The sequence below is a fragment of the Dendropsophus ebraccatus genome, chromosome 3, assembly GCF_027789765.1.
Source record: "Dendropsophus ebraccatus isolate aDenEbr1 chromosome 3, aDenEbr1.pat, whole genome shotgun sequence".
Lineage (NCBI taxonomy): Eukaryota > Metazoa > Chordata > Amphibia > Anura > Hylidae > Dendropsophus > Dendropsophus ebraccatus.
The window spans coordinates 28,188,166-28,213,675 of NC_091456.1; the positions used below are offsets into that span (position 1 = coordinate 28,188,166).

Genomic DNA, 25,510 nt, shown 5'->3' on the forward strand with positions numbered 1-25,510 from the left:
AGTACAATAATTTCAATATACAATGGCCGTCCTGGAACCACTGTGTATGTGTGTGTTTGTGTATATATATATATATATATATATATATATATATATATATATATATATATATGTACAGTGGTACCTTGGTTTAAGAGTAACTTGGTTTAAGAGCGTTTTGCAAGAAAGACTCACAGTTTTTCAAAATTGTAACTTGCTTTAAGAGCATTGCTTTGGTTTAAGAGCTCCCTGTACTGTGAGGGAGGGGCATGGTCTGCATAGCATGGTCTACAGCCAGGGCCGTTTCTAGGTAATTTTGGCAACAGGGCGAATCTTGATAAAAGCAACCCCCCTCCCCCACCTGCCACTATCGAGTGAGGTCGGGAGGGTATGTTTGGAAGAAGCAATGTGTGTATTGTAGAAGAGCAGTGGTTTCCAACCATTTTCACCTCAGGGTACCCCTACCAAATAACATGCAAAGAAATTCAGGTATCCAGTGACTCACAGGTGACATCTTCTTTGATTGAGACTTTACTTTCCCTTTTTTCTCCATCTGGCCCGGACCTCCATGATGATTTCTTACAGCTACGGTTCACCTTGTCAGAACCTGCCAAATATCTCAGGCTCTGCACTTATCCAGCAGCTTTCTTCCTTTTTTCCCACCCATAGGCCTCCATACAGTAGTATTTTTTTGTGTCATGTGCAGTAAGGATGCATGTAGGATCTCCTGCTGTGCCCCAATATAGTAATAATGCCTCCTGCTGTGCCCCCATATAGTAATAATGTCCCCTGCTGTGCTGTGCACCCATAGTCATAATGTCACCCTGTGCTATGCCTCTCCATATAGTAATAATGCCTCCTGCTGTGTCCTCCATACAGTAATAATGTCTCCCTACCCCATATAGTAATATTGCCCACTGCTGTGCCTCCATAGTAATAATGCCCCCCTATGTTGTGTTCCTTTAGTAATAATGTCCCCTTGTGCCCCATATAGTAATAATGTCCCCCTGTACCTCAATAGTAATAATGCCCCCCCAGTGTTGTGCCCCTATAGTAATAATGTCTCCCTGTACCCCATATAGTAATATTGTCCCCCTGTACCTCAATAGTAATAATGTCCCTCTGTGCCTCAATAGTAATAATGTCCTCCTGTTCCTCAATAGTAATAATGTCCCCCTGTACTTCAATAGTTATAATGTCCCCCTGTGCTTTAATATTTATAATGTCCCCCTGTGCCTTCATATAGTAATACTGTCCTTCTCTGCCTCCATATAGTAATATTATCCCTCTGTGTCTCCATATTGTAGTATTGTCTCTCTGTGCCTCCACAAAGTAATATTGTCCCTCTGTGCCTCCATATAGTAATATTGTCCCTCTGTACCTCCATATAGTAATATTATCCCTCTGTGCCTCCATATAGTAATATTGACCCTCTGTGCCTCCATATAGTAAGAATGTCCCCCTGTGCCTCCATACAGTAGTATTGTCCCCCTGTGCCTCCATATAGTAGCATTGTCCCCCTGTGCCTCCATATTGTAGTATTGTCCCCCTGTGCCTCCATATAGTAGTATTGTCCCCCTGTGCCTCCATATAGTAGTATTGCCCCCTGTGCTATCATATAGTAGTATTGTCCCCCTGTGCCTCCATATAGTAAGAATGTCCCCCTGCACTGCCCCAACATATAAAACTAAATAAATACTCACCTAGTCCAAGCATGGAGCTGGTGTTCCTCTCTTCTGCCTGTGAGCAGCCGGGAAAGACCGGCGGGAGCGTCACTGAGCTGCAGGAGCGGCCTGGAGCTGAGACCGGGGGCGATGGGGAGCCCAGTGCGATCTGCTGGGGGGACGGCATGCTTGGGTCTGGGGTGGGGAGTTCGCCGAAACGGGTCCGGCGGGGCGGACAGGAGCTGAGACCGGGCGGGGGGTGGGGGTGTGATGGTGCGATCAGGAGCTGAGTGGGATGCTGGGGGGGGGGGGGCTTTGCCAAAAGAGGGAGAGATGGGGGAATGGAGGGGGTTTGTACTGTTTTCGGTGCCCCGTGCGGTGGCTCGGCCCGCACGGTGCAAGAAACGGCCCTGTCTAAAGCATTTTACTCTGACCCAGGAAGTCTCCCTCACCTTCCAAATCATAGTAGATCTACTTCAGGCTGGGGCTTGCATCAGGGGACAGGACTGTGGAGGTAATCTCTTTATAGCTGTAACCTCTCGCTCTCTGGACAGTGCTGCTATACTGTGCCCACATCTGCCCTGCTCATTCCTTTATGCTCCCTGCAGTCTCTGTCAGTCCTTGTTTTTCCCATCCTCTCCATTCCTGCTATAATGTGCCTGCACTCACACTCAGCTATACACACTGCTGTTATAATGTGCCTGCACTTACACTCAGCTATACACACTGCTGTATAGAAAAGTTTCTGTCACTGTCCTGCACAGCTCTGTGATTCTCACTTCCTGATTGGTCTATGCTGAACACACCCCCTTCCCCATTGCTGTCATGTGATCAGACCTCTGACAGCAGCCCTGCTTCTCTATTCTAGCCTGTTGTACTACGGTACTGCATTATGGGGATCTGTAGTTCCTTCCTACAAACTGCTGATGTTATTTCAGGTTTGTGCAGTTACTATACATTATACACCACATACAGATTGCTATACTGTACAGTAACTTATAATATCACATATTTAGATGTTTCTCGTTGTTTGTTTCATCTGTTTTGCATGTTATTTAGAATAAAAAAATCATTATTTTTGGGGTGTGGAACCAATTGTCTGCATATCAGTGATTTCTTATGGGAAAATTTGCTTTGGTTTAAGAGTGGATTTGGATTACAAGCATGGTCCCAGAACGAATTATGCTCGTAATCCAAGGCACCAGTGTATGCAGAATAGGGACCAGTGAATTCTCATAAGGTTAATTCTGTTCATATGTACTTTAACTGTGTAGTAGGATAATGCTGCTCTTCAGACTGCATTCTGACCAATAAATAAACCAATAATTACATGTATTACATTGTATTACATACTTTCATCCAAATGACTGCACTCTGAGAATTACCAAGCATCAAATCCATTTACAAGATAGTAAAATGTAATCTTCATATCTAATGGTTTCTATCCTATGTGTGCATCTCCCCTTGTGTGTAAAGCTATTACCTTAAGATTATCTGATAAACTCAAATATCTATTTAGAGATATCACCCGAGAATCAATTAAATAAAATCTGTGTTTCCAAGCTGGAGATCAGTAGCGTACTATAAATGGTAATTATAGCTATAAGGAAACTACTTAAAAAGCATAAATTAGGTTTCCTTCTGTAAAAGCTTTTTAAAAAATAAAGGCTGTGTTATCCAAATACTATATGAGAATATATAAGAATCTTATTAATATTTCCATTATAAAAATCCTCGCTGCCAGATAAGAAGGAGCATCACCATAGACTGCATAGAAAATTGGCGTCCATACTTTTCCTGCAGGGAAACTGCAGGGGTACGTTCAGATGTGCAAAAAAAGCAACAAAAAAAACTCAAAAGAAGAGTCATACTAGATACTAGATACTGCTACATACCGTGACAGTAAAAGGCTATGTTCACACACAGTATTTTTGCTCAGTATTTTGCAACCAAAACCAGAAGTGGATTGAAAACACAGAAAGGACTATTGAAAATGAGTGGATGGCCACCATATAATGGCAAATAAAGGCCGTTGTTTTGAAATAACTGTAATTATTGGCCATTAAATGACGGCCATCCACTCGACTTCAACAGTGTGTGGACAGAGCCTTTCTGTGTTTCCAATCCACTCCTGGTTTTGGTTGCAAAATACTGAGCAAAAATACTGTGAAGGAACATAGCCTTAGGGTATGTGCACACTACAAAACTTGGGCGGATCACCCTTGGTGGATTCTGCCGCTCGTATCTCTGCCCGTGCCGTAGACTTTATTCTATGCATAGGCAGATTCTGCTGTCCGCCCCAAAGACAGGTTTATTCTTTGGACAGACGGCGGAATCCACCTGTGCATAGAATGTAGTCTATGGCACAGGCAGAGAGGCGAGCGTCGGAATCCGCAGCAGGTGATTTGTCCAGGTTCCCTAGTGTGCACATACGCTAAAGCTATGTTCACACTACGTAAAACTACAGCCGTAGTTCTCGCCGCCTGCCACCTTTGAACTCTATGACGCGCCACTCCAGGTGCTGGGAAAAGCTAGATCCAGTCCTGGGAGACTGGGAGGAGTTTCCCAGGGCTGGATCCAGCTTTTTCAGGCACTCATAGAAAACCTCTCCTGCTCTGGACAGTTCCTGTGGCGGACAGAGGTGGTCAGACTGAAAATAATACACCACTTCCTGCAGGACATACAGCAGCTGATAAGTACTTTAAGACTTGAGATTTTAAAATATCCGTAAATTACAAATCTATATAACTTCCTGTCACCAGTTGGTTTGAAAGATTTTTTTTAACCGCTGGAGTACCCGTTTAACTTGACTAAGCACCTCTCTCTTTATCTCACTGACAATCTCTACTGTAAATCTTTGAAGACCATTCTATGTAGAGAGACAGAGAGAGAGAAACCCTTAGCTGAGTGCTTCTCCTGCTTATTCTAACATTCGCTGGAGGTATGTGCACTCAGATCCTGTCCGAACTTCAAAACTTTTGACATATCTCTAGAACGTGTCAAAGTTTTTTTTTTTTTTAAGTGACAGTGAGACTTTAAATATGGAACAGAAGCTCAAAAATGGCTGTACAAAAAGAAAAACTTTGACTTTTTTTTTTTTTTTACAGACCCCCCCTCCCCCCCTTAATTCTACTATATATTCAAAAAGCTATCTATGCTGAAACTGCTTTGTGGCAGTCCAATGTCAACGAAGAATAAAAAGAGTCCTTCACTTCAGCCGGCCACCCAGGGGACGTATCAGCTATTTTGGTTGCTTTTAAGAAAGAGATTATGTTATTAAATAGGGATTATGCTTGTAAATCCGCGGTGCATTATTTGGTGGCTGGAATGTTTGTACCTGACATACATACCAGCCTCCTTGGGAGACTTCTCTGTTATCAAGAGAGATGAATTTGGATTGTGCTAATTTTCTTTCCGTCGACCTTACAGCCGTATGTAGTCAGTGCAGCAGCGTCCGGGCTTTGCCTGTCAGCAACTCAACTTCCAATTGGAAAAAATTAAAACTCTCTCGCCTCTCTTCCCTGACGTCCACTTCTAGATTTGCAGCAGAGATGCAGTCACACACGGGCACTAGTGTCCCACACAGTCCCACAGTGCTGTTATTTTTCCCTGTTCTGATGCCATTCAGGTCCCACTGGCACCCACTTGACCTCTCCTTTGACTGTTATGAGTCTATGGAGGCCAGAAGTCGCCTTTTATATGGATCTCTACGAGCACGCTCTCTTGTCCATGTTGATTATGGGGTACTCCTGTCCATGACATGAACTGTCCACAGCAGGAGAGGTTTCCTATGGAGATTTGCTACTGCTATGGACAGTTCCTGACATGAACAGAGGTGGCAGCAGAGAGACTGAAAAAAATACACCACTTCCTGCTGGACATACGGCAGCTGATAAGTACTGTAAGACTTGATATTTTTTAACTAGAAGTAAATTGCAAATCTGTATAACTTTCTTATACCAGTTGATCTAAAAAAATTTTTTTTTCCGCAACCACAATAAGCCAAATATATCAATGAAAATACACAAATTCTGGAACGGTTTTCAGTTTGCTTACATGCTGTGGACCACATTTATGTGTTTAAGGCTCACTCAGACACAAATTTTGCACTGTTTTTTTTTTTTTTTTTTTTCGTTACAGTTTATGGGATTCTTATCATATGATTTCAGGATTTCTGTTAAAGATCTAGGAAAAAAAATGGCAATATGCATGCAACATTTTTTTCCTAGCGTTTTTATCCCCCCAGTAGAAGTCTATGGAAAAAAACTACCACCGCTTCTTAAAAAAAACGTAGAGACTGTTGCAATTTAACAAAACTGACAAAGGCAAAAAGGAATGTGGTATAAAATGTGACACCTTGCACCAAAATTGCTCTAGAATTGAGAACTGATGTAAGGCCTCCTTCACATAGCCCTATGTGGCTTAGTAAGTCCACAGACTGTGATTGCAGGTGGTCCGCAGATGGCATTCCATCAGCCAGCTACATTTATGGACCATGAATTTGTTAGAGGGATGCTCCGGAGGAAAAAAAATGTTTTTAAACCAAGATTTGTAAATGACTTCTATTTAAAAAGGTTATCCAGTGTTAGAAAGACATGGCCACTTTCTTCCAGAGACAACATGACTCTTGTCTCCAGTTTGGGTTCAGTGTTGCATCTCAGTTGAATTTAGCTTAAAGGGGTTGACCACTTTATAGTTAAATAGTTCAGTGTACAGTATTAGTAAGTGTACGCATTACACTTACTGACAGCAGCTCCCTGTCTACCTCAGAGCTAAACTCAGACTCCCCTCCAACAGGGTGTGCTGTCCCGCACTGTGGTGAGGCTGTCCGTAAGATGGCCGACATGGAGGAGCATGTGACCATGCCCCGCCCCCCCAGTGTCCACCACCAAGCCTGTATATGGCTATGGAGGATATTGGGGATGGGGCATGGTCACATGCTCCTTCATGATGGCCATCTTATGGACAGCCTCACCACAGAGCAGGACAGCACAGCCTGGAGGAGAGGAGTCTGATTTTAGCTCTATGAGGTACACAAGGAGCTGCTGTCAGTAAGTAATGTGAACACACTTACATATACTACACACAAAATTTTTTTTAATTTTTAAAACTTTAATTGCAAACCACACCTAAACTGTTGCTGTTTCTGGAAGAAATAAGTCATGTTTTTCTAATGCTAGATAACCCCTTTAAACCAGTACTTATCAGCTGCAGTATGCCCTGAAGGAAGCGGTGTATTCTTAGCAGTATGGCACAGTGCTCTCTGCTGCCACCTCTGTCCGTGACAGGAACTGTCCAGAGCAGGAGAGGTTTTCTATGGGGATTTGCTTCTGATCTGGACAGTTTCTGTCAGGCTAAGCCTCCTGTGACATCAGAGGGTTATGCGTTGTCTACAGAGAGAGGAAGGAGCTGGGGAGCTGTAGACAATACACATTTTGTAATTCTCCTACTTTCTATTTTTTGTCAGGGGTGAACCACACAAAATCAAGCTGAAGCCAGTACTGTAAGAGATTTAGTACATTTTATGTCTTGTGGTGACAGATGTAGCAGGTTGGAGATTTATAGTACCTTATATACGGTAAAATTTGGGTTTCTGTAAAATAGAGTGATCACTTCTACATTTATATCATTGTATAATTTCTATATTTTATTAAATTAGATTTAGGCTATGTTCACATACCATTAAAATGACGGCCGTGTTTAGTGAGCGGCCAGCATATAACTGCAAAAGTTACGTGACGGACGCCACAAAAAATGGCCGTCGTTTTGACAGTGTGTAAACATAGCCTATGCCTATAGGCTATGTTCCTATGTACACGCACAGGGGGAGATTTATTAAACATGGTGTAAAGTGAACCTGGCTCAGTCACCCCTAGCAACCAATCAGATTCCACCTTTCATTTTCCAAAGAGTCTGTGAGGAATGAAAGGTGGAATCTGATTGGTTGCTAGGGGCAACTGAGCCAGTTTCACTTTACACCAGTTTAATAAATCTCCCCCAATACGTCTATGTTCACACGTCTTTTTTTGCTACCTTTTTTGTGGACAGCCATCACTTTGGTGCCAAACTGTGTCCAGTTTATGCAAATGACGCCGCTTAAAGAGGACCTGTCACCCCCCCATGCCGGGGTGACAGGCTCCCGACCCCCCGTTACAGCCCCCTATACTCACCTGATCCCGCCGGGTCCCGCTTTTAGATCCGGTCGGGTCACGGAAATATAAGCTCCCAAAGCCCGGCGCGCGCGCTGACAGGAGAGTCCGACGCTCATAGAGAATGAATGGGGAGTCCGTTGCTCCATCATTCTCTATGGGCATCGGACTCTCCTGTGTGCGCGCGCCGGGCTTCGGGAGCTTATATCTCCGTGACCCGATCGGATCAGGAAGCGGGACCCGGCGGGATCAGGTGAGTATAGGGGGCTGTAACGATGTCGGGAGCCTGTCACCCCGGCACAGGGGGTGATAGGTCTCCTTTAAAGGACAGCAGTCTAAAAAAAAATACACATAGGGTAAAATTTATCAAACATGGTGTAAAGTGAAACTGGCTCAGTTGCCCCTAGCAACCAATCAGATTCCACCTTTCATTTTCCAAAGAATCTGTGAGAAATGAAAAGTGGAATCTGATTGGTTGCTAGGGGCAACTGAGCCAGTTTCACTTTACACCATGTTTGATAAATCTCCCCCACAGTATTTTGGTCAGTATTTTTCCTACCAAAACCAGGAGTGGGTTCAAAAGCAGGAACTTCCAACCTTTCCATTATAATTTTGCTCTTTCGTTAACACTCCTGGTTTTGGCTACAAATACTGATCAAAATACTAGGTGTGAACATAGCCTTACATAGTCTCTTCAATGATGCTGCACCTGTGACTATTCCAAATTTTTCCATTGTGTAGGCTGACAACTGTTACATTGCAGCCTGACAAAATAACGCAGAGTCAGACACATGCAGGTTATTTTACAGCTGAGAAAATACAGTAAAATTCCTGTAAACAGACATTAAATGGTACAAATATCCCATTAATCTGGGATGTACACCAAACCACTGGTCTGGTCATCCCATTCAGCTTCCTTCCAATATGGTAGTAAAGTGCTAGAGGGAAACTGATGGTGGAACTAATTCTATTGCTCTCAAAGGGATTTTTCAAAAAATCCAGCAAGGGGACATTGGGCAGGTCTAGATGCCAGATAGGCATTAGTCAACTGCAGCGCTTTTGTATCTGGTTCTAAAACTTTTTTTTTAGTAACAAATAGTAAGATAAAAACAACAAAAAAAGGATAACTGATGCAATTGTGCACCAGGTTTTGCATCCATTGTGAACAGTTAGTTGAGGGAATGGTCAGAAGCAATGTGAGAAAATATTACTTTACTGAAAGAGTAGTAGATGCTTGGAACAAACTTCCAGCTGATGATGTGGTTGGTAAATTTTCAATAACTGAATGTAAACCTGCCCGAGATAAACATATATCTATCCTAAGGCCTTATTCCTACTTCCTGTGAAGTTATTTGTAATTTCAGATCCGTAATCATGGTTAAACTTAGAACATATTGATTTATATTGGGTCTGTGTTAATTTTGATCCGTAATCCGTTCCGTAAAAAAATAGGACATGTCCCAGTGCAGATTGTGATTGCGGTACGGATTACCAATAGAAGTCTATGGCATCCGTATTTTTTACGGACGTCACGGATGTAACATCTGTGATGTCTGCATAAAACATGGATCAAATGCGGATTATTTTTACCTTTTTTTGGCTGTTTGACGGTTGTTTTTTTTCTGGGAGGTCGTCATTTTGAACCCAAATAACGTCCATTATTTCAAACTAACAGCCATTATTTAAAATAACGGACGTTCTTTGGGCTCAAAATGACAGCTGTCACAAAAAAACGTCTGTCAAACAGCCAAAAAAAGACAGGGTGTAGCCGTAGCCAATGTTTCACCATACCTCATGTGCAGCATCTTTGTTTACACTTTTCTGTTATGGTGCATCACCCATAGGGAAAAAACTTCATATGTACAACACCACTAGGTACATCGCTTTGTGTTCTTTACATGAACAGACCAGCGCTAGCGCAGGGATGCTGGTGCAGCAGTCCCTTTTGTGAACCACTGACCGGTTCTCACTCATGGCACCAGTTTATTCCCGAGCACCAGCCCGGCATGAAGAACTGTGGGTGGGCATGCCGGCCCCCAGTGTGACAATCTCCCCTCACCTCTGTGACGAATCAATGAAGGGGGTTTCGTCACACCAGGCATCAGTGGGCCCGCCCCCTGTACTTCATGTCGGGCCAGTACTCGGTAATAGACCGGTGCAGTGCGCGGGAATCGGGCGGCGGTCCATAAAAAAGGGGCACTGGCATCCCCACGCCAGCACCGGTATGTTCATGTAAAAAACACAAAGCGATGTATCTAGTGGTACATTCGCTTTAATGCAGACATAACTTTATGTGCAGGACAGATAGAGGCATCACTGTGGGGTGACTCCCCCAGCCGTTTTTTAGACTCTCCGACACCTCAGGGTGCTGCAGCTAGACTAGATGGGCTAGAAGGGGCCCTTGTTCTACAGATAGGTGTTGGTCCCTGAGGTGAGACCCAACTTTTAGATTTTCCATAAATATTTGATGTGGGAATACCCCTTTAATTAGATTTTTTTTCCCCACACTTTCTTTATTGCAAATACATGTGTATTTCATGGATATACTTACATATAACTAAAGTGTTTAATTTCTTATTAGACAGAATTTTTGCCTTTTTCATATATAGCCCAGGACCACTATATGCATACATAGTGTAAGAATACATTTCTAGATAAAACTTAGTATTTGTACATTGCAGTGAGAATTTGCCATGCCTAAACGTCTTGTTTTTCTTGCCGTTACTAAAAGCCTACTATTTTGGGGTTATATTTAAAGTTAAGTAGTAGTTTTGTCTATCCAGTGATGACATACACCTTTGGTATTCTGCCTGTTTCCTAATGAAAGCGCTGGTTTTCATTTAGTGTCCTACTTTAGAAAAGCTAACTGTAAGCTATTAACTGTAACCATTGCTCTTCTGCCAGCCGTACATTTCATGGTGATAGGAGCCGGGCACTATTTTTTTTTTTAATTTCTGCCTATAAAAATTACTCTATTGTTATTCTCACCAGAACAGGCAAGTAATATAAACTAATAAAATTCATATATTTTTTTAACCTCTGTCAGACTTTCATTTGCTTTTATATTAGTTAGGTAAAAAAAAACAACATAGGTTATAAGACAGAACTCTATAAAGAATGGTCATAGTGGCTGAACCACTGTGTTATTTGCCCTCCGGGGGACTGGCAGCATAAATGATGTTACCAATGATAGATAGGAATAAGGGTCCATTCACACAGAAAGATTATCTGACAGATTATCTGCCAAAGATTTGAAGCCAAAGCCAGGAACAGACCATAAACCGAGATCGGGTCATAAAGGAAAGTCTGATATTTCTCCTTTTTTTTCAAATCTATTCCTGGCTTTGGCTCCAAATCTTTGGCAGATAATCTGTCAGACAATCTTTCTGTGTAAATGGACCCTAGTGGTGCATTTACATAGACAGATTTATCTGACAGATTTTGGAAGCCAAAGCCAGGAATGCATTTGAAAAGAGGAGAAATCTCAGTCTTTCCTTTATGACCTGTTCCCTGTTTATAATCTGGTCCTGGCTTTGGCTTCAAAAGCTGTCAGATAAATCTCTCTGTGTAAACACACCATTAGTGACCATAGCAAAAACAAAGGTTGCAGTCCTAGTCTTTCTGCACTTATGATATAAGGCTTAATGAACAGTTTGGATTAGATCTGCTTTCCACTTTTGAAGTCTTAAAGGGAAACTATCAGCAGGTTAAATGCATCTAACCTGCTGATAGCCCCCTAATGCGCACGGAGTGCCAAGGAGGAAGGTGTGTGTCTTACCTTCCTCCCTGGCGTCGTTCCAATGCAGTTAGTAGTTGAATCCCTTAGGAGCACTGCCCCGCTCCCATCGTGCCTATCCTGTCCTCCCGCTCCATTGATTATCTTTATAAGGAGCGGGCCGACTCGGGCAATGGGGGCAGTTGTGATGATGTCTTCACTTGGGGAGAATGCCTGTCCTGGCTGATGGACTGGCTGCTCAACCATTCAGTGACTGGAGCGGGGTCCTGCCCCAGTCACTGACTGGCCCAGCGGCCAGTCCATCAGCCGGGTCATGACATGTCAGCGCCTGAGATCCTGAGGCTGGTCCCGCCGCTCACCACTGATACAAAAGTTATATAAATTTGTAATTTACTTCTATTAAAAAATCTCAAGTCTTCCCATACTTATCAGCTACTATATGTCATGCAGGAAATGTTTTATTTTCAGTCTGACACAGCGCTCTCTGCTGACATCTGTGACTGAGACAGGAACTGTCCAAAGCAGGAGAGGTTTTCTATGGAGATTCACAGAAAAGCGAGACGGAGTTCCTGTCTCGGCCAGAGATGTCAGCAGAGAGCACTGTATCAGACCGGAAATAAAACATTTCCTACATGACATACAGCAGCTAATAAGTATGGGAAGACTTGAGATTTTTTAATAGAAGTAAATTGCAAATCTATATAATTTTATGGCTCCAGTTGATTTGAAAGAAAAAGATTTTCGCTGAACAACCCCTTTAAAAGTTTAATTGCTGGCAGCGTGCTGGGCTGATCACACTGAAGCAGCCCGTCACACATTAAAACCCCTCCACATCAGGAGCCTATATATACATTCCTACAGGGCATTGGCAATTGCAACATATATAGCCATATAACAGATGTGAAGGTGCAAATCTAATACTGTATGTCTCCCTCTTCTCTCCTGATATCATCTGTCATAGTCGATGGTTCTCCATACATATTGGATGATCGGCCACAGATATTAGACATGTCCACTTTTCACTGATGCGTATGGGTCCAACAAATTTACTGCATGTGAATTCACCCTTAAGCGGGTGCGTATAAGTGCTTGGCTTTAAATCTCTCTGTCATCTGAGGCATTTCAGAAGTAATATGGAGCCTCATTTAAGAAGACTAGAAGAGTAGAGAACAGATGTTGCCAATTGTGGCCAATCAAATAACTATTTTCTACCCAACTAGGAACAGGAGCTGGACTCTTATGGTGCGTTTACACGGAACGATTATCGTTAGAATAACGATCGCATTTGAGCGATTATCGGCTCGTGTAAGCACAGCGAACGATCAAGCGACGAGCGAGAAATCGTTCATTGTGATCTTTCAACATGTTCTCAAATTGTCGTTGGTCGTTCGCTAATAGTGATTTTTCTAACGATTTATCTCTTCGTCTAAACGCTGATCGTTATAAAAACCAAATCGTTGCTTCAAAACCTTTAAAGGATCGACTGGGCGAATTATCGCTTTGTGTAAACGGACCATTAGGGGGAGATTTATTGAACATGGTGTGAAGTGAAACTGGCTCAGTTGTCCCTAGAAACCAATCAGATTCCACCTTTCATTCCTCACAGACTCTTTGGAAAATGAAAGGTGGAATCTGATTGGTTGCTAGGGGCAACTGAGCCAGTTTTACTTCACACCATGTTTGATAAATCTCCCCCTTATTGCTTTTTGCACCTTCTCTTCTTGTTTGTCCTATGTGATAAATTACAGCATTGTCTTTACTATCCTCTTTATATAGATGTTTGATTTTAGCTGTTTTTAATGCTTTCCCTTTCATCTTATTTTGCAGTCGTCAGCCATTGCTGCGAAAGCATTTGGCGGAAAAGTGGTTGAAAACTCTATTCTCAGCAAGGAAGAATTTATAGACAAAGTTCGTCAGAGCAATGACGCTTGTAAAAATGGAGACTTTGAGCTGGCCATCGAGCTGTACAGTGAGACTCTGCAGGTCGATCCACAGAACTGTATACTGTATAGCAACAGATCAGCCGCCTACCTTAAAACTACACAGTATGAAAAAGCCTTGGATGACGCCATTAAAGCGCGACTGCTAAATCCGAAATGGCCAAAGGTATTTTGCATGCTTCAATTGTAAATGCTACGAAACAGAGAATATTGTCAGCAGAAAAAGTCCACCTGGTCCATCTAGTCTGCCATATTACTATTTTCTTTCTTGTTATCGTAGAATAGATATATGTTTATCTCAGGCAGGTTTAAATTTGGGTTTTGTAGATTTACCTACCACCTCTGCTGGAAGTTTGTTCCAAGCGTCTACTACTCTTTCAGTAAAGTAATATTTTCTCATGTTTTTTCACTATACAAGTCTCTCCTGATATGGTTTATGCCTGACACCCTCCACCATTTTTGTAGCACGTCTTTGAATCCACTCTAATTTATCAATATCTTTTTGTAGGTGAGGTCTCCAGAACCGAACACAGTATTCCAGAGATGGTGTCACTAGAGCTCTATACAGTGGGATCACAATCTCCATCTTCCCACTGGTTATACCTCTAGCTATACAGCCCAGCATATGATTTGCTTTCTCTACCGCCTGGTTGCACTGGTGACTTATTTTAAGGTTGTCAGAAATCACTGCCCCTAAATCCTTCTCTTCTGAAGTCTTTGTGATTTCCTTTTTATCTTACGATAGCTATGTGTTTATCCTAGGTGTGCTTACATGCACTTACTATGGATTTAGCCACCACATCTGCTGAGAGTTTGTTCTAAACGTCTACTACTCTTCCAGTAACATAATAATTTACTGAAATCTTGATAATTATTTAGTCTATTTTTAACCCCTAGACGACCCTGGACGTAGGGTTACGTCATGGAAGTCTGTCCCCAGACGACCCATGACGTAACCTTACGTCATGGGTGTTATTCCCGCTATGAAGCGCGCTCCGGAGCGGAGCGCGCTTCATAGCAGGTGGGGGCCGGCTGCAATCAGCAGCCGGGACCTCACCGGTAATGACACGCTGCAGCGATCGCGCTGCCGCGTGTCATTAACCCCTTAAACGCCGCGATCGCGGCGCGACCGCAGCGTTTAAGTGTAAGTGACAGGGGGAGTCCCCTGTCACTTACCGATCGGGACCCCCGCAGTGTGACTGCGGGGGTCCCGATCGTTGAAACGGACTGCTGGAGGTCTCTTACCTGCCTCCATGCGGTCCGATCGGCGCTCTGCTACACTGAGCCTGCACAGGCAGGCTCAATGAGCAGAGCGCCGATAACACTGATCAATGCTATGCCTATGGCATAGCATTCATCAGTGTATAAATCAAAGTACTGTATGTAGAAGTCCCCCAAAGGGACTTCAAAAGTGTAAAAAAAAAAAAGTTCAAAACACTATTACACTACCCCAAAGCCCCTCCCCCAATAAAAGTCTAAATCACCCCCCTTTCCCATTATATAAATAAAACATATAAAAATGAATAAATAGATAAACATATAATATACCGTAGCGTGCGTAATTGTCCGATCTATTAAAATATAACAAGCGTCATTGCGACCGGTAAACGGCGTACACGAAAAGAGGGGAAAAAGTGCGCAGATTACCGATTTTATGTTACATTATATATTAAAAAAAATCAATAAAAAGTGATCAAAACGTCCGATCTTCACAAATATGGTATTAATAAAAACTAGAGATCATGGCGGAAAAAATGACAACCCATACAGCCCCATAGGTGAAAAAATAAAACCGTTATAAGCGTCACAATAGGCCCATTTTATTAATATTTAATTGCCAAAAAAAAGGATTTCATAAAAAAATATATATATAACATTAGAGAATCTGTGTAACCTGCATATGGTTGTGTTCAGACTGACCTATAGAATAATGGTATCATGTCGCTGTTACCATATAGTGCATTACGTAGACACAGGAACCCCCCAAACCTTACCATATTGCATTCTTTCTTACGATTTCACCTATTTATATCTTCATAAATAATATATTTGGAATTCCATCATACATGTTATGGTAAAATGAATGACGCCATTACACAGTACAACTATTCCTGTAAAAAACAAGCACTTACATGGCTTTTAGATAGAAAACTGAGAGTGCTAGAGCTCTTAGAAGGGGAGGAGGGAAAAACGAAAGCACTAAGATCAAAATTTGCGCGGTCCACTGGGTCATTTTGGGCCTGGTCCTCAAAGGGTTAAAGGAAATCTAGGTGAAACCTCTTCTGTACTAACCTATTAGTTTGGGCAGATTGGGATTATGGCGTTGAGATAAATGCTATGCAGTATTTGTAAACTGGTGGTTTGGTTCCTGAGATATTGCCCTAAACCATTATATGTGAATGAGTTTGGTGCACTGGAGGTGGTCCCACCGCTCCAGTACACCTCTTTCCTTACCCGCCAATGATGCTGCTTCATCAATACTGGGTGAGATGTCACAGCTTAATCATCGAGAATATTTATTGGGCAGCATAATCAGCGGGCAGGTAAAGAGGTGCACTGGGAGTGCTGGGACCACCCCCAGTGCACTGAGGAAGCTCAGTGTATGTTAACTTTAAAGTGACTCTGTACCCACAATCTGACCCCCCAAACCACTTGTACCTTCGGATAGCTGCTTTTAATACAAGATCTGTCCTGCGGTCCGTTTGGCAGGTGATGCAGTTATTGGCCTAAAAAACAACTTTTAAACGTGCAGCCCCGTGCCCTATGGCCGTATCTGTGCCCTAACTTTGCACCACCCCTCTGTCCCTCCTCCCCACCCTCTTCATCATTAGGAATGCCACTGGAACATTTTCTTCTGTTTGAACATTGCACAGGTGTCTTAACGATCCAGCCCATGTGCTGGGCTAACACAGCTGACGAATAGTAGGCAATCTGCCTGGAGCATTCCTAATGATGAGGAGGGCGGGGAGGAGGGACAGAGACGTTGTGCCAGCCTAATGCATACACAATCTAGGCCACTCCCGTAGGGCACGGGGCTGCAAGTTTAAAAGTTGTTTATTATGACAATAACTGCATCACGAGTCTTCAATGTTGGTTCTTCATGCAGAGGGTGTCAGGCATAAACCATATCAGGAAAGACTTAAAGGGGTTATCCAGCGCTACAAAAACATGGCCACTTTCCCCCTACTGTTGTCTCCAGTTTTGGTGGGGTTTTGAAACTCCGTTCCATTGAAGTAAATGGAGCTTAATTTCAAACTGCACCTGAACTGGAGACAACAGTAGGGGGAAAAGTGGCCATGTTTTTGTAGCGCTGGAGAACCCCTTTAAGGATTTGAATCTGTATAGTCTGTAGGAAAGAAGGGAAAGGGGGAACATGATTGAAACCTTTAAGTATGTTAGAGGACTAAATAAGGTTCAGGAGGGAAGTGTTTTTAGTAAAAAACTGAACTCAAGAACAAGAGGACACAGTGAGAGGTTAGTTGGGATAAAGATCAGAAGCAATGTGAGAAAATATTACTTTACTGAAAGAGTAGTAGATATTTGGAACAAACTTCCAGCAGATGTGGTTGGTAAATCTACAATAACAGAATATAAACCTGCCTAGGATAAACCTATGTCTACCCTAATATAATAAGGAGGGAAATACTAAAAAGGCAGACTAGATGGACCCAGTGGTCTCTCTCTGCCGACAATCTTCTACTCTTCATGCAGTATTATACTTTTTTTACTGTATTAGAGCCCTAAGTCTTATACATGTAGTAGCACAAATAATAACATATATATGATGTGGTAAAATATGGCGTTTTAGGGTTTTCATTCTGCCATATGCAATGAACAGTGCTGACTTGTTTTCACTGCATCTCCCAGTGTCTCTGAGGTAAATGTCAGAGGATTCCCTGCCGTATACGTCCACTGGTTACACATGTGATGGATGCTTCTGAGTGGCGTCCATCATGCATAGGCTGTCATGTTAGATAAATGTATACCAGGCAGAATATGTTTTTTTCCATACTTGATGCCTCTATGAATTATTTCTCCCTGCTGCACCGTTCTGTACAGTAATAACTTGTCAACATCAACATATACCACTGAACTGAGGGCACAGGGATACTGTATTGACCTCTACTTGGTGAATGGAGGCCTATGTCCTCTTTTCCTCACAATAATCTCAGCAGTATGCCTGCATATTCACAGTAGTGTCCCCGTCATCACAGGAGTGATTCCCTCTCCTCCCCTAACCTACACAGCTGTGCTTTCCCCCTCCCCATTGGTCACAGCAGGATCTTTCTCATTTTCCTCAGTAATCATAGCAGGACATATGTTTTACCCTTTAAGTCGCAGCAAGACCCTCTATTCCTCTATTAAGTGCACCACTACATAATGGCCTCTGCTGGTTGGAAACCACATATGATATTGTCTATACCTGGTTGCTATTTGAAGCTTTCTCTTTCAATTTTGGACCTCATTGTTCTGCTTACAGCCATCTGTTTATGTGCTTAAATGGCGGGAGAGCTGTCAGTAGGGAGAGCTGTCAGTAACTCAGAGATCTCCCTCCAGTCACGTATGCATAAAGTGAACAGGGAAGTAAATCAAGTTATGCAGACTTTTCTAGCTAAACACAGTTTATACTTTTTTTTTTTTTTTTACTGTTGTATTTTTCCTTTTATTATACCTCTATTTTACCTGTTATTTTACTGTATGTGAACATAGCCTAAAGGGGGTTTCTGGGACTCTAATGTTTGTGGAATACAGTAGGCCTTGAATTTCAAATAGGTGGTGGGCCAAATCTAATTGAAGCGGCTGGTGCGCTATACAGCGTGTGCCACAACCCCCAGGCACAGCAGCTCTGTACATTTTTAGTGGCCATGCCTGTTAGTGCAACTCTCTGCAGCCCAGTCCCATTTAAAGGGGTTATCCAACATAGGAAAACATGGCCACTTTCCTCCAGAGATAACTTCACTTTGGTCTCGCGTTCAAGTGTGGTTTGCTATTGTTGTCAATAGGTTTATGGTGGAGTAGCATAAACTAGTGACAGAGAAGCTGTACAGAGTGATGTATCACTTACATTGTTCTGTGCAGCTGATTCAGAGATCTCCTCCTGAATAAGATGGATAATAAGTAGTCCTCTCCATTATGTGCATGAGCTCAGTAGTCCTGGATATTCATGAGAAGCAGAAAACTCCGCCCACCAGCTGCTTATTGGCAGTTATTTATCCATGCTGTGTATAGACAATCAACTGTCAATCAGCAGCTGGAAGGCTGGGGAGTGGTGTGGCAAGAATCCTATTCTACTGCATATTAGGAGAACGGCTGAACAGAATGATGTAAGTAAACCACCGATCTGTTCAACATTTCTGTCACTAGTTTTTGTGGCCCTCATTTAAGGCAGAATAAACATAGTGACCGATTCCCTTTAAAGCAAATGTAGCATCAGTTTTGCACATGAATAGAACAGGGCCACATCAATGGAGCTGTGTCTCCTTCCACTGGGGGTGGGCTGGGCCGCCTTTAGTGCTTCCCTGGCCGGTGCTCAGTAATAGACCGGTGCCATACGCGGGAATTGTACCATGGTTCAAGTAAAGGATGGCGGCAGCGGCTTCCCCGCACAGGTGCTGTTCTATTCATGTGCAATGTACTGATGGTACATCCATTCACTTCAACCCCACCCAAACTGGAGACAAGAGTGGTGCAGTCTCTGGAAGAAAGTGGCCATGTTTTTTAAATGCTGGATAACCCCTTTAAGTGAAACTGAGCTGCAGTACCAGGCACAACCACTATACAATAAACAATGAAAAAACACCAGCACTCGCTGAATCAGTCAGATAGGCAGAGTAGTTGGACCCCCAGCAATCTGATATCGATAGTCCTGCACCCCTTTCTGTTCACATAAGAGCAAAGCAACGGAAAGCCGCATGGAATCTGAATCCAGTTAAACTAGGCTTCTTAGGGAAAAGGAAGCGGGGAATTTGACATATCCTCGCCTGGAGAGGTATAGTATACTCTATGGCACTTTTGTGGTCTGCTGTTGCACAGATGATAAGTTCATATAAAGGTGACTGTAGCTGACGTGTTGGTATACAGTACTGTGGCACAGAACATAACATATACTGTACCAGTTATAGCCATACTGTTACTGCAGCATAATGAAGCGCTTTTATAACTCTATTGTCTTTCCTTTTATTTATTTCTAAAGACTTTTTAGATGTATCTTCTGGTACTGTTATACTAACACTTTTGTTGCTTTGCCTGATTGTTCTGCAGCAGATTGAAGACTTTGCATAGACCTTTGTAAATTTGCAAGAAGCATTTGCCTTTCCTTTAGATACTTTGCAATATATGACACCCTTGACCTACAGGTTTCTATAGCAGAGAACATGCTCACACTTTTTACATGTGTGACACTTACACTATTAGGCTATGTTCACACATTGTCAGATAAGATCATCCCGGCCGGTACTGCAGTACCGGACGGATGATCTTTAGTGCCGCTGAGTTCTGTTGTGGGCATATCAGTGTGTGCCGGAATCAGAACTTCCCACTGCACACAATTGAGTGTGCAGCCGTAGCCGCACGCTCCATTGTGTGCACTGACAGGTTACATAGTTACATAGTAACATAGTAGCTGGGATTCCATAACGTATATTTTTGCATTAATCACAGCCGTTGTTGCAATCGGCAATGGCGGCCGTACTTTTATGAAAATATACGTTGTATATGATCACACTACGTAAGATCCGTAGTAATGACGGCCATTGTAACAACGGCTGTGATTTCTACAGCACTTACGTAGTGCTGCCTTCTGAGGAATCTGGGACGGAGTGTATACACATAGTATACACTCCGGCCGGTATCCCTAGCCACACAGCGAGAAACTGACATGTCAAAACCCTGTTAGTTCACACATTGGAGTGTGCGGCTCCGGCCGCCTGCTCTATTGTGTGAAGTGGGGAGTTCTGATGCGGCCACATCAAAACTCAGCGGCGCTAAGGATCGGGATGATCCTTTCTGAGGCCGGCCGTTCCATGACCCGACCGGGTCATGGAACGGCTGGCCTCTTACCAAGTGTGAACATAGCCTTAGTTTGTCATACAGCATTTTGTAGAAAAAAGGTTTATATTCTGTTTCAGAGCCTGTCTTAAAGGGGTTATCCCAAATATCTTGGTTGCAAATATCTGAAAAGAGGGGGGTCTGATTCCTGGAACCCTCCGCCAATTACAAGTACAGAGGTTCCTTGTCCACTGAGTAAATGGAGGGGTAGCATACATGCCCCAATGGGAGACTCCAGCATCTTACCAGGTGCCCGTTCCTGCAGCGGATGTTTAAACAAAATAATCAAAACTTAGAATGAAAAAAATCTATAGCTTTATGCAAAACAAATTACCAATAAATGAGGAGTCCTGGGGTGTCGTCCATCAGGGTCGAATGGTGATGGATATCAGGCCAAAGGCCCTATTACACGGCCGATGGTGAGGAGCAAACGAGCGCCGACCTCGCTTGCTGCTCGTTCCCCGCGGGTCAGAGTGGGAAGGGGCACTGGGAGCTGCGGGATCTAAAGATCGTCCAGGGAGCCCATAGGAGATAGCAACAGTCTATTGTTCTAACATTTTTCAACTTGTTGAAAGACAAGGATAAGCTGACATTGTGCATGTCGGCTGATCGTTGCCCTTTAATAGATGCTATTTCACCAAGCGATTATCGGCTGTAACGGACGATAATCAGCCAAGTACGGACGATATTGGCTTGGTGTAATATGGTCTTTAGAGTGATGGAGAATCAAAGGTTTCATTGATGCAAATAAAGCAGCCTTGAGAAGGGCTGTATTAGCTCTGAAAGTCCCATCAAGGTCGGGTATGAGAGACCATCTTAGAGCTATGAGTAGGGCTGATCTGGTAATGGATCTGAGAGTGAGGCCAGATCTGAGGTCAGGTGGGACGGCCAGGGCCTGCGGTAGTAGTTGCGTGATATAATTATGACACATAGGGTGGTACAGAAGGGTTCAAGGATGCTCATAGTGGCGTTCCTACAGTTGGAATAAAAAAAAACAAAAAAAACAAATGAATTATGGCAATTGCTTATTCTGTATATTTTATTTAAACATCCCCTGAAGGAAGAAAATATACAAAAATCAGTAGCAGTAGAAAAAAATGAAATTGTTTTGATGGACAAGCAAATTTAGAGTATTAGGCTAAGTTCACACAATGTAAACTATCAATAAATAACGGCCGTTGCAACACCGAACACTATTTATTGAAGATTAAAATAACATTGTGTCCTATGGAATCCCAGCTGAAGTGTATACACTCTGTATACACTCCGGCCAGGATTCCATGCAGCAGCATAGAAAACTCACATGTCAGTTTTGTGCGGCTGCTGTTCATTGAATAGCGGACACACAAAATTGACAGTGCAGACAATGTAAAGTGAAGCTGCGGCCGCACTTTACATTGTCAGCTATGGTGATTTGGAATGCGGGCACACCCGAATGCGCCCGCATTCCAAATCAAAAGAAGTGAAGTTTATCCGGCCGGTACTGCCATACCTTCCGGTGTAAATTTAACTGACAGCAGCCATTTTCTGACACGGCTGTGTCACCGAACATCGCTGCCTTATTAAGTGTGAACCCGGCCTTGAGGAAGCAAATCGCTTTGTTATTCTCGGCCGTTGGCTTGTCAGGCAGCTGCTCTTGAACTCCGTTCCGGGTGCTTGGAAAAGCTGAATGCAGTCTTGGAGAAGTTTCCCAGAACTGGATCCAGCTTTTCCAGGCACCTAAAGAGAAGCTGAGTTCAAGAACAGCAGTCTGACAAGCTGATGGCCAAGTATAGCAAAGCGCTTTGCTAAGTTAATACTGTAAATTTGCTAATCTCTAGTTGGGATTTATAACTGACAATCAAACGATCTTTCGGCCGTCATTTATTGAGCAGCATCCAAGCATGCTCATGCAACACACTATCCATGCACTTTGCTGTAAAGCATGTCATTATAAGCTGTTAAAAACAGAAAGTAGAAACTTAAAGTGTAACTGTATTGTTTTTTTTATCGCAGAAATCATTATTACAAGCGATTTTAAGAAACTTTGTAATAGGTTTTATTAGGCAAAAAAGCCTCTTTCTGTGCTCAAAACCCCCACTTATTATCTGTGCATTATCAGGCAAATCCGACTTTAGAGTGAAGACAGGTTCTGCTATGTCCATTATAACCTATGGAGGGGGGAGGGGTCGAGGCAGAGGAGTGAGCAGGAAGAGGAGACACACATAGCAGCTGTTTTCTCACTGTCTGGGCATATAAAACACTGGCTTCACAGGTCAGAAAGGTCAGTTATTATCTAGCAGCTTGGGGGATAAGCAGAAAGTGTGTAAACTGTGTTTCAGTCCTCCGTGAGCAACTCCCTCCTCTTGATCCCTCCGCTCTCCATAGGATAGAATGGACAGAGAACTCCTGCTTCATCTGAAGTGGGGGGGGAGAGGTAGGAAACTGCTTTTTGAGTACAGAAGAAAACTTTTGCTTAATAAAACCTATTACAGAGTTTCTTAAAACCGCTTGAACTATAGATATTTATTGTTTTCTGAAAAATGACCCTCAAATGACAGCTATGCTTTAAATTATGATCAGAAATAATATAGACATAAACAGATACAATGAACAGCAGTTTACATGTAGAGTATTAATAATATGTGGCCAGAAGACATAGACGTAGAAGTCTGTGCCCAGTACTTATCAGCTGCTGTATGTCCTGCAGGAAGTGGTATTAATTCCAGTCTGGAGAGCAGGAGAGGTTTTCTATGGGGATTTGCTACTGCTCTGGACAGTTCCTGACACGGACAGAGGTGGCAGCAGAGAGCACTGTGTCAGACTAGAGAAAATACACCACTTCCAGACATACAGCAGATGATAAGTACTGGAAGACTTGGGATTTTTCGATGGAAGTAAATTACAAATCTCTGGCACTTTCTGGTACCAGTTGATTTGAAAGAAAAAAAATTGGTGAACAAGACAAGAATAGATAGGAAACCTTGCCCTGATCACTTTCCTGCTGACATCCCTGCTTGGTTAGCCTATTTGCAAATTGTAAGATGCCGGCAGGTGATATGCATTGATGTCTGATGGCCGTTACACAGGCAGTAAAGGAGCTGTTGCACATTATTAGCTGTAATTGACAAATGTTTTACGCATCATTTTTCTTTCTTTAGCTTTTGTCCGGATCAATATGACTTGAAGAGGCTGAGCCAATTTTATCTTAGCATAGCTGGAGTGTAATGGGTTCCAATCATCTGTACAATGGACGTATAATGAGTGGCCAATTGTCTCATACAAGTCAGCTATTCAAATTATTTGACATAGTCTCTTTATAGTTTTCCTTTTTTCACTTTACTATGTCTGTTTGAGCTAAATGTATGTCCTTTATCGAGTGTGCTTTGTAGCTATCATGGCGAAATAGCTAGCACTGCTGCAAATGAGATAAACATCCAATTCTTAAAGGGGTAGTTCACCATTTTTTTTCCTTTAAATCAACTAGTGCCAGAAAGTGACAGAGATTTGTAATTTACTTCTATTAAAAAATCTTCAGTCATCCAATACTAATCAGCTGCTGCATGTCCTGCAAGAAGTGGTGTATTCTTACCAGTCTGACACAGTGCTCTCTGCTGCCACCTCTGTCCATCTAAGGAACTGTCCAGAGCAGGAAAGGTTTCCTATGGGGATTTGCTACAGCAATGGACAGTTCCTGAGATGGACAGAGGTGGCAGCAGAGAGCACTGTGTCAGACTGGAAAGAATACACCACTTCCTGCAGGACCTACAGCAGCTGGTAAGTATGGGAAGACTTGAGATTTTTTTTTAATAGAAGTAAATTACAAATCTCTTTGGCAAAAATTGATTTGAAAGATTTTTTTTTGTGAACTACCCCTTTATGAAAGGAATAATATTTTGCCTCTAGGGAAATGCACTTTATGTTTATCTAAGGCTGGAAAAATTAGATAGTAAGCTCCAAGTGCGATATGAATGCATCAGTTACTGTATATAGAGAAATGAGAGTAGATATGTGACTGCTTTGTCATAGGTCCAAATCATCGATGGATCATCTCACGTGAATTCCCCATCTCCTCGACCTCATTTTAATATCCTGCCTCAGAACATCATATTTGGTTAGAGATGTCCACATTTGCATGTAATCTCTATGATCAGTAGAGGGTTAATATACAGCTCTGAACATTGAACAGCGGAGCACCAGGGTGGAGTTATACCTTGCCGTTCATATGTTATATTCTGATTTTATTGTCATTGAAAGCTGATGAAATATTGGTCCAGATACACGGAAAGTCTGATGCTGTTACAGTAGTCGGGGTTTGCAAGGGACAGAATATTTGAAGTGCACTGAAGTTGGTTATTAGTAGCTGTGGAAAATGCTGTACAGAATATGAGCTAACCACCTAACATGATTTTTATTCTTAGGCTAGGTTCACACTACGATTTTGCAATCTGTTTTTTTCATCCGTGTTTTTTTTTTTTTTTTGTAAACTGATGAAGAAAACTGATTCAATAGGGTGCATCTGTTTTGATCCATTTTTCCATTGACTTTCATTATGAAAAAAAAAAAAAGATCAAAACGGATATGTTTTTTTACTGTACACAAAAACGTGCTCAGCCTCATTTTTGTGTTTGTAAAAAAAAAAACAAAAAAAAAACGGATCCCTTTTGATCTGTTTTTTTTTTATATAATGGAAGTCAATGGAAAAACGGATCAAAACGGATGCACACAATTGCATTCGTTTTTTCACGGACCGCAAAAACATAGGGGGGGATTTATGAAGACCAGTCTTATATTAGGCCCTGCCCCCTTTTCCCCGGCAGGATTCATTAAGAGGCACACGCCTCTTAGTGAAATCCGGCCGGCTGGGCGCCCAAATCTTGGCCTGATGTACTTGGATCATGATTTACTCCTGCGAGCAGGCGTAAATCATGATAAATGAGGTGCGGGAGGAGGCCACACCTCGTCCCCGCCTTGTCACACCCACCAAGCTCCCCCAGCCTGCCCATCGAGGCGTAC

General features: G+C 42.6%; 1 protein-coding gene across 3 annotated transcripts in view; it reads left to right on the forward strand.

Moving 5' to 3' along the window:
* The window catches only part of TTC28 (tetratricopeptide repeat domain 28), a 511,132-nt gene that overhangs the window by 22,118 nt on the left and 463,504 nt on the right, over positions 1-25,510 (forward strand). For all 3 annotated transcript variants that reach the window (XM_069961294.1, XM_069961296.1, XM_069961295.1), the window contains exon 2: positions 13,356-13,634. In XM_069961294.1, the coding sequence (XP_069817395.1) occupies positions 13,356-13,634 (279 nt within the window). The remainder of the gene's footprint in view (positions 1-13,355; positions 13,635-25,510) is intronic.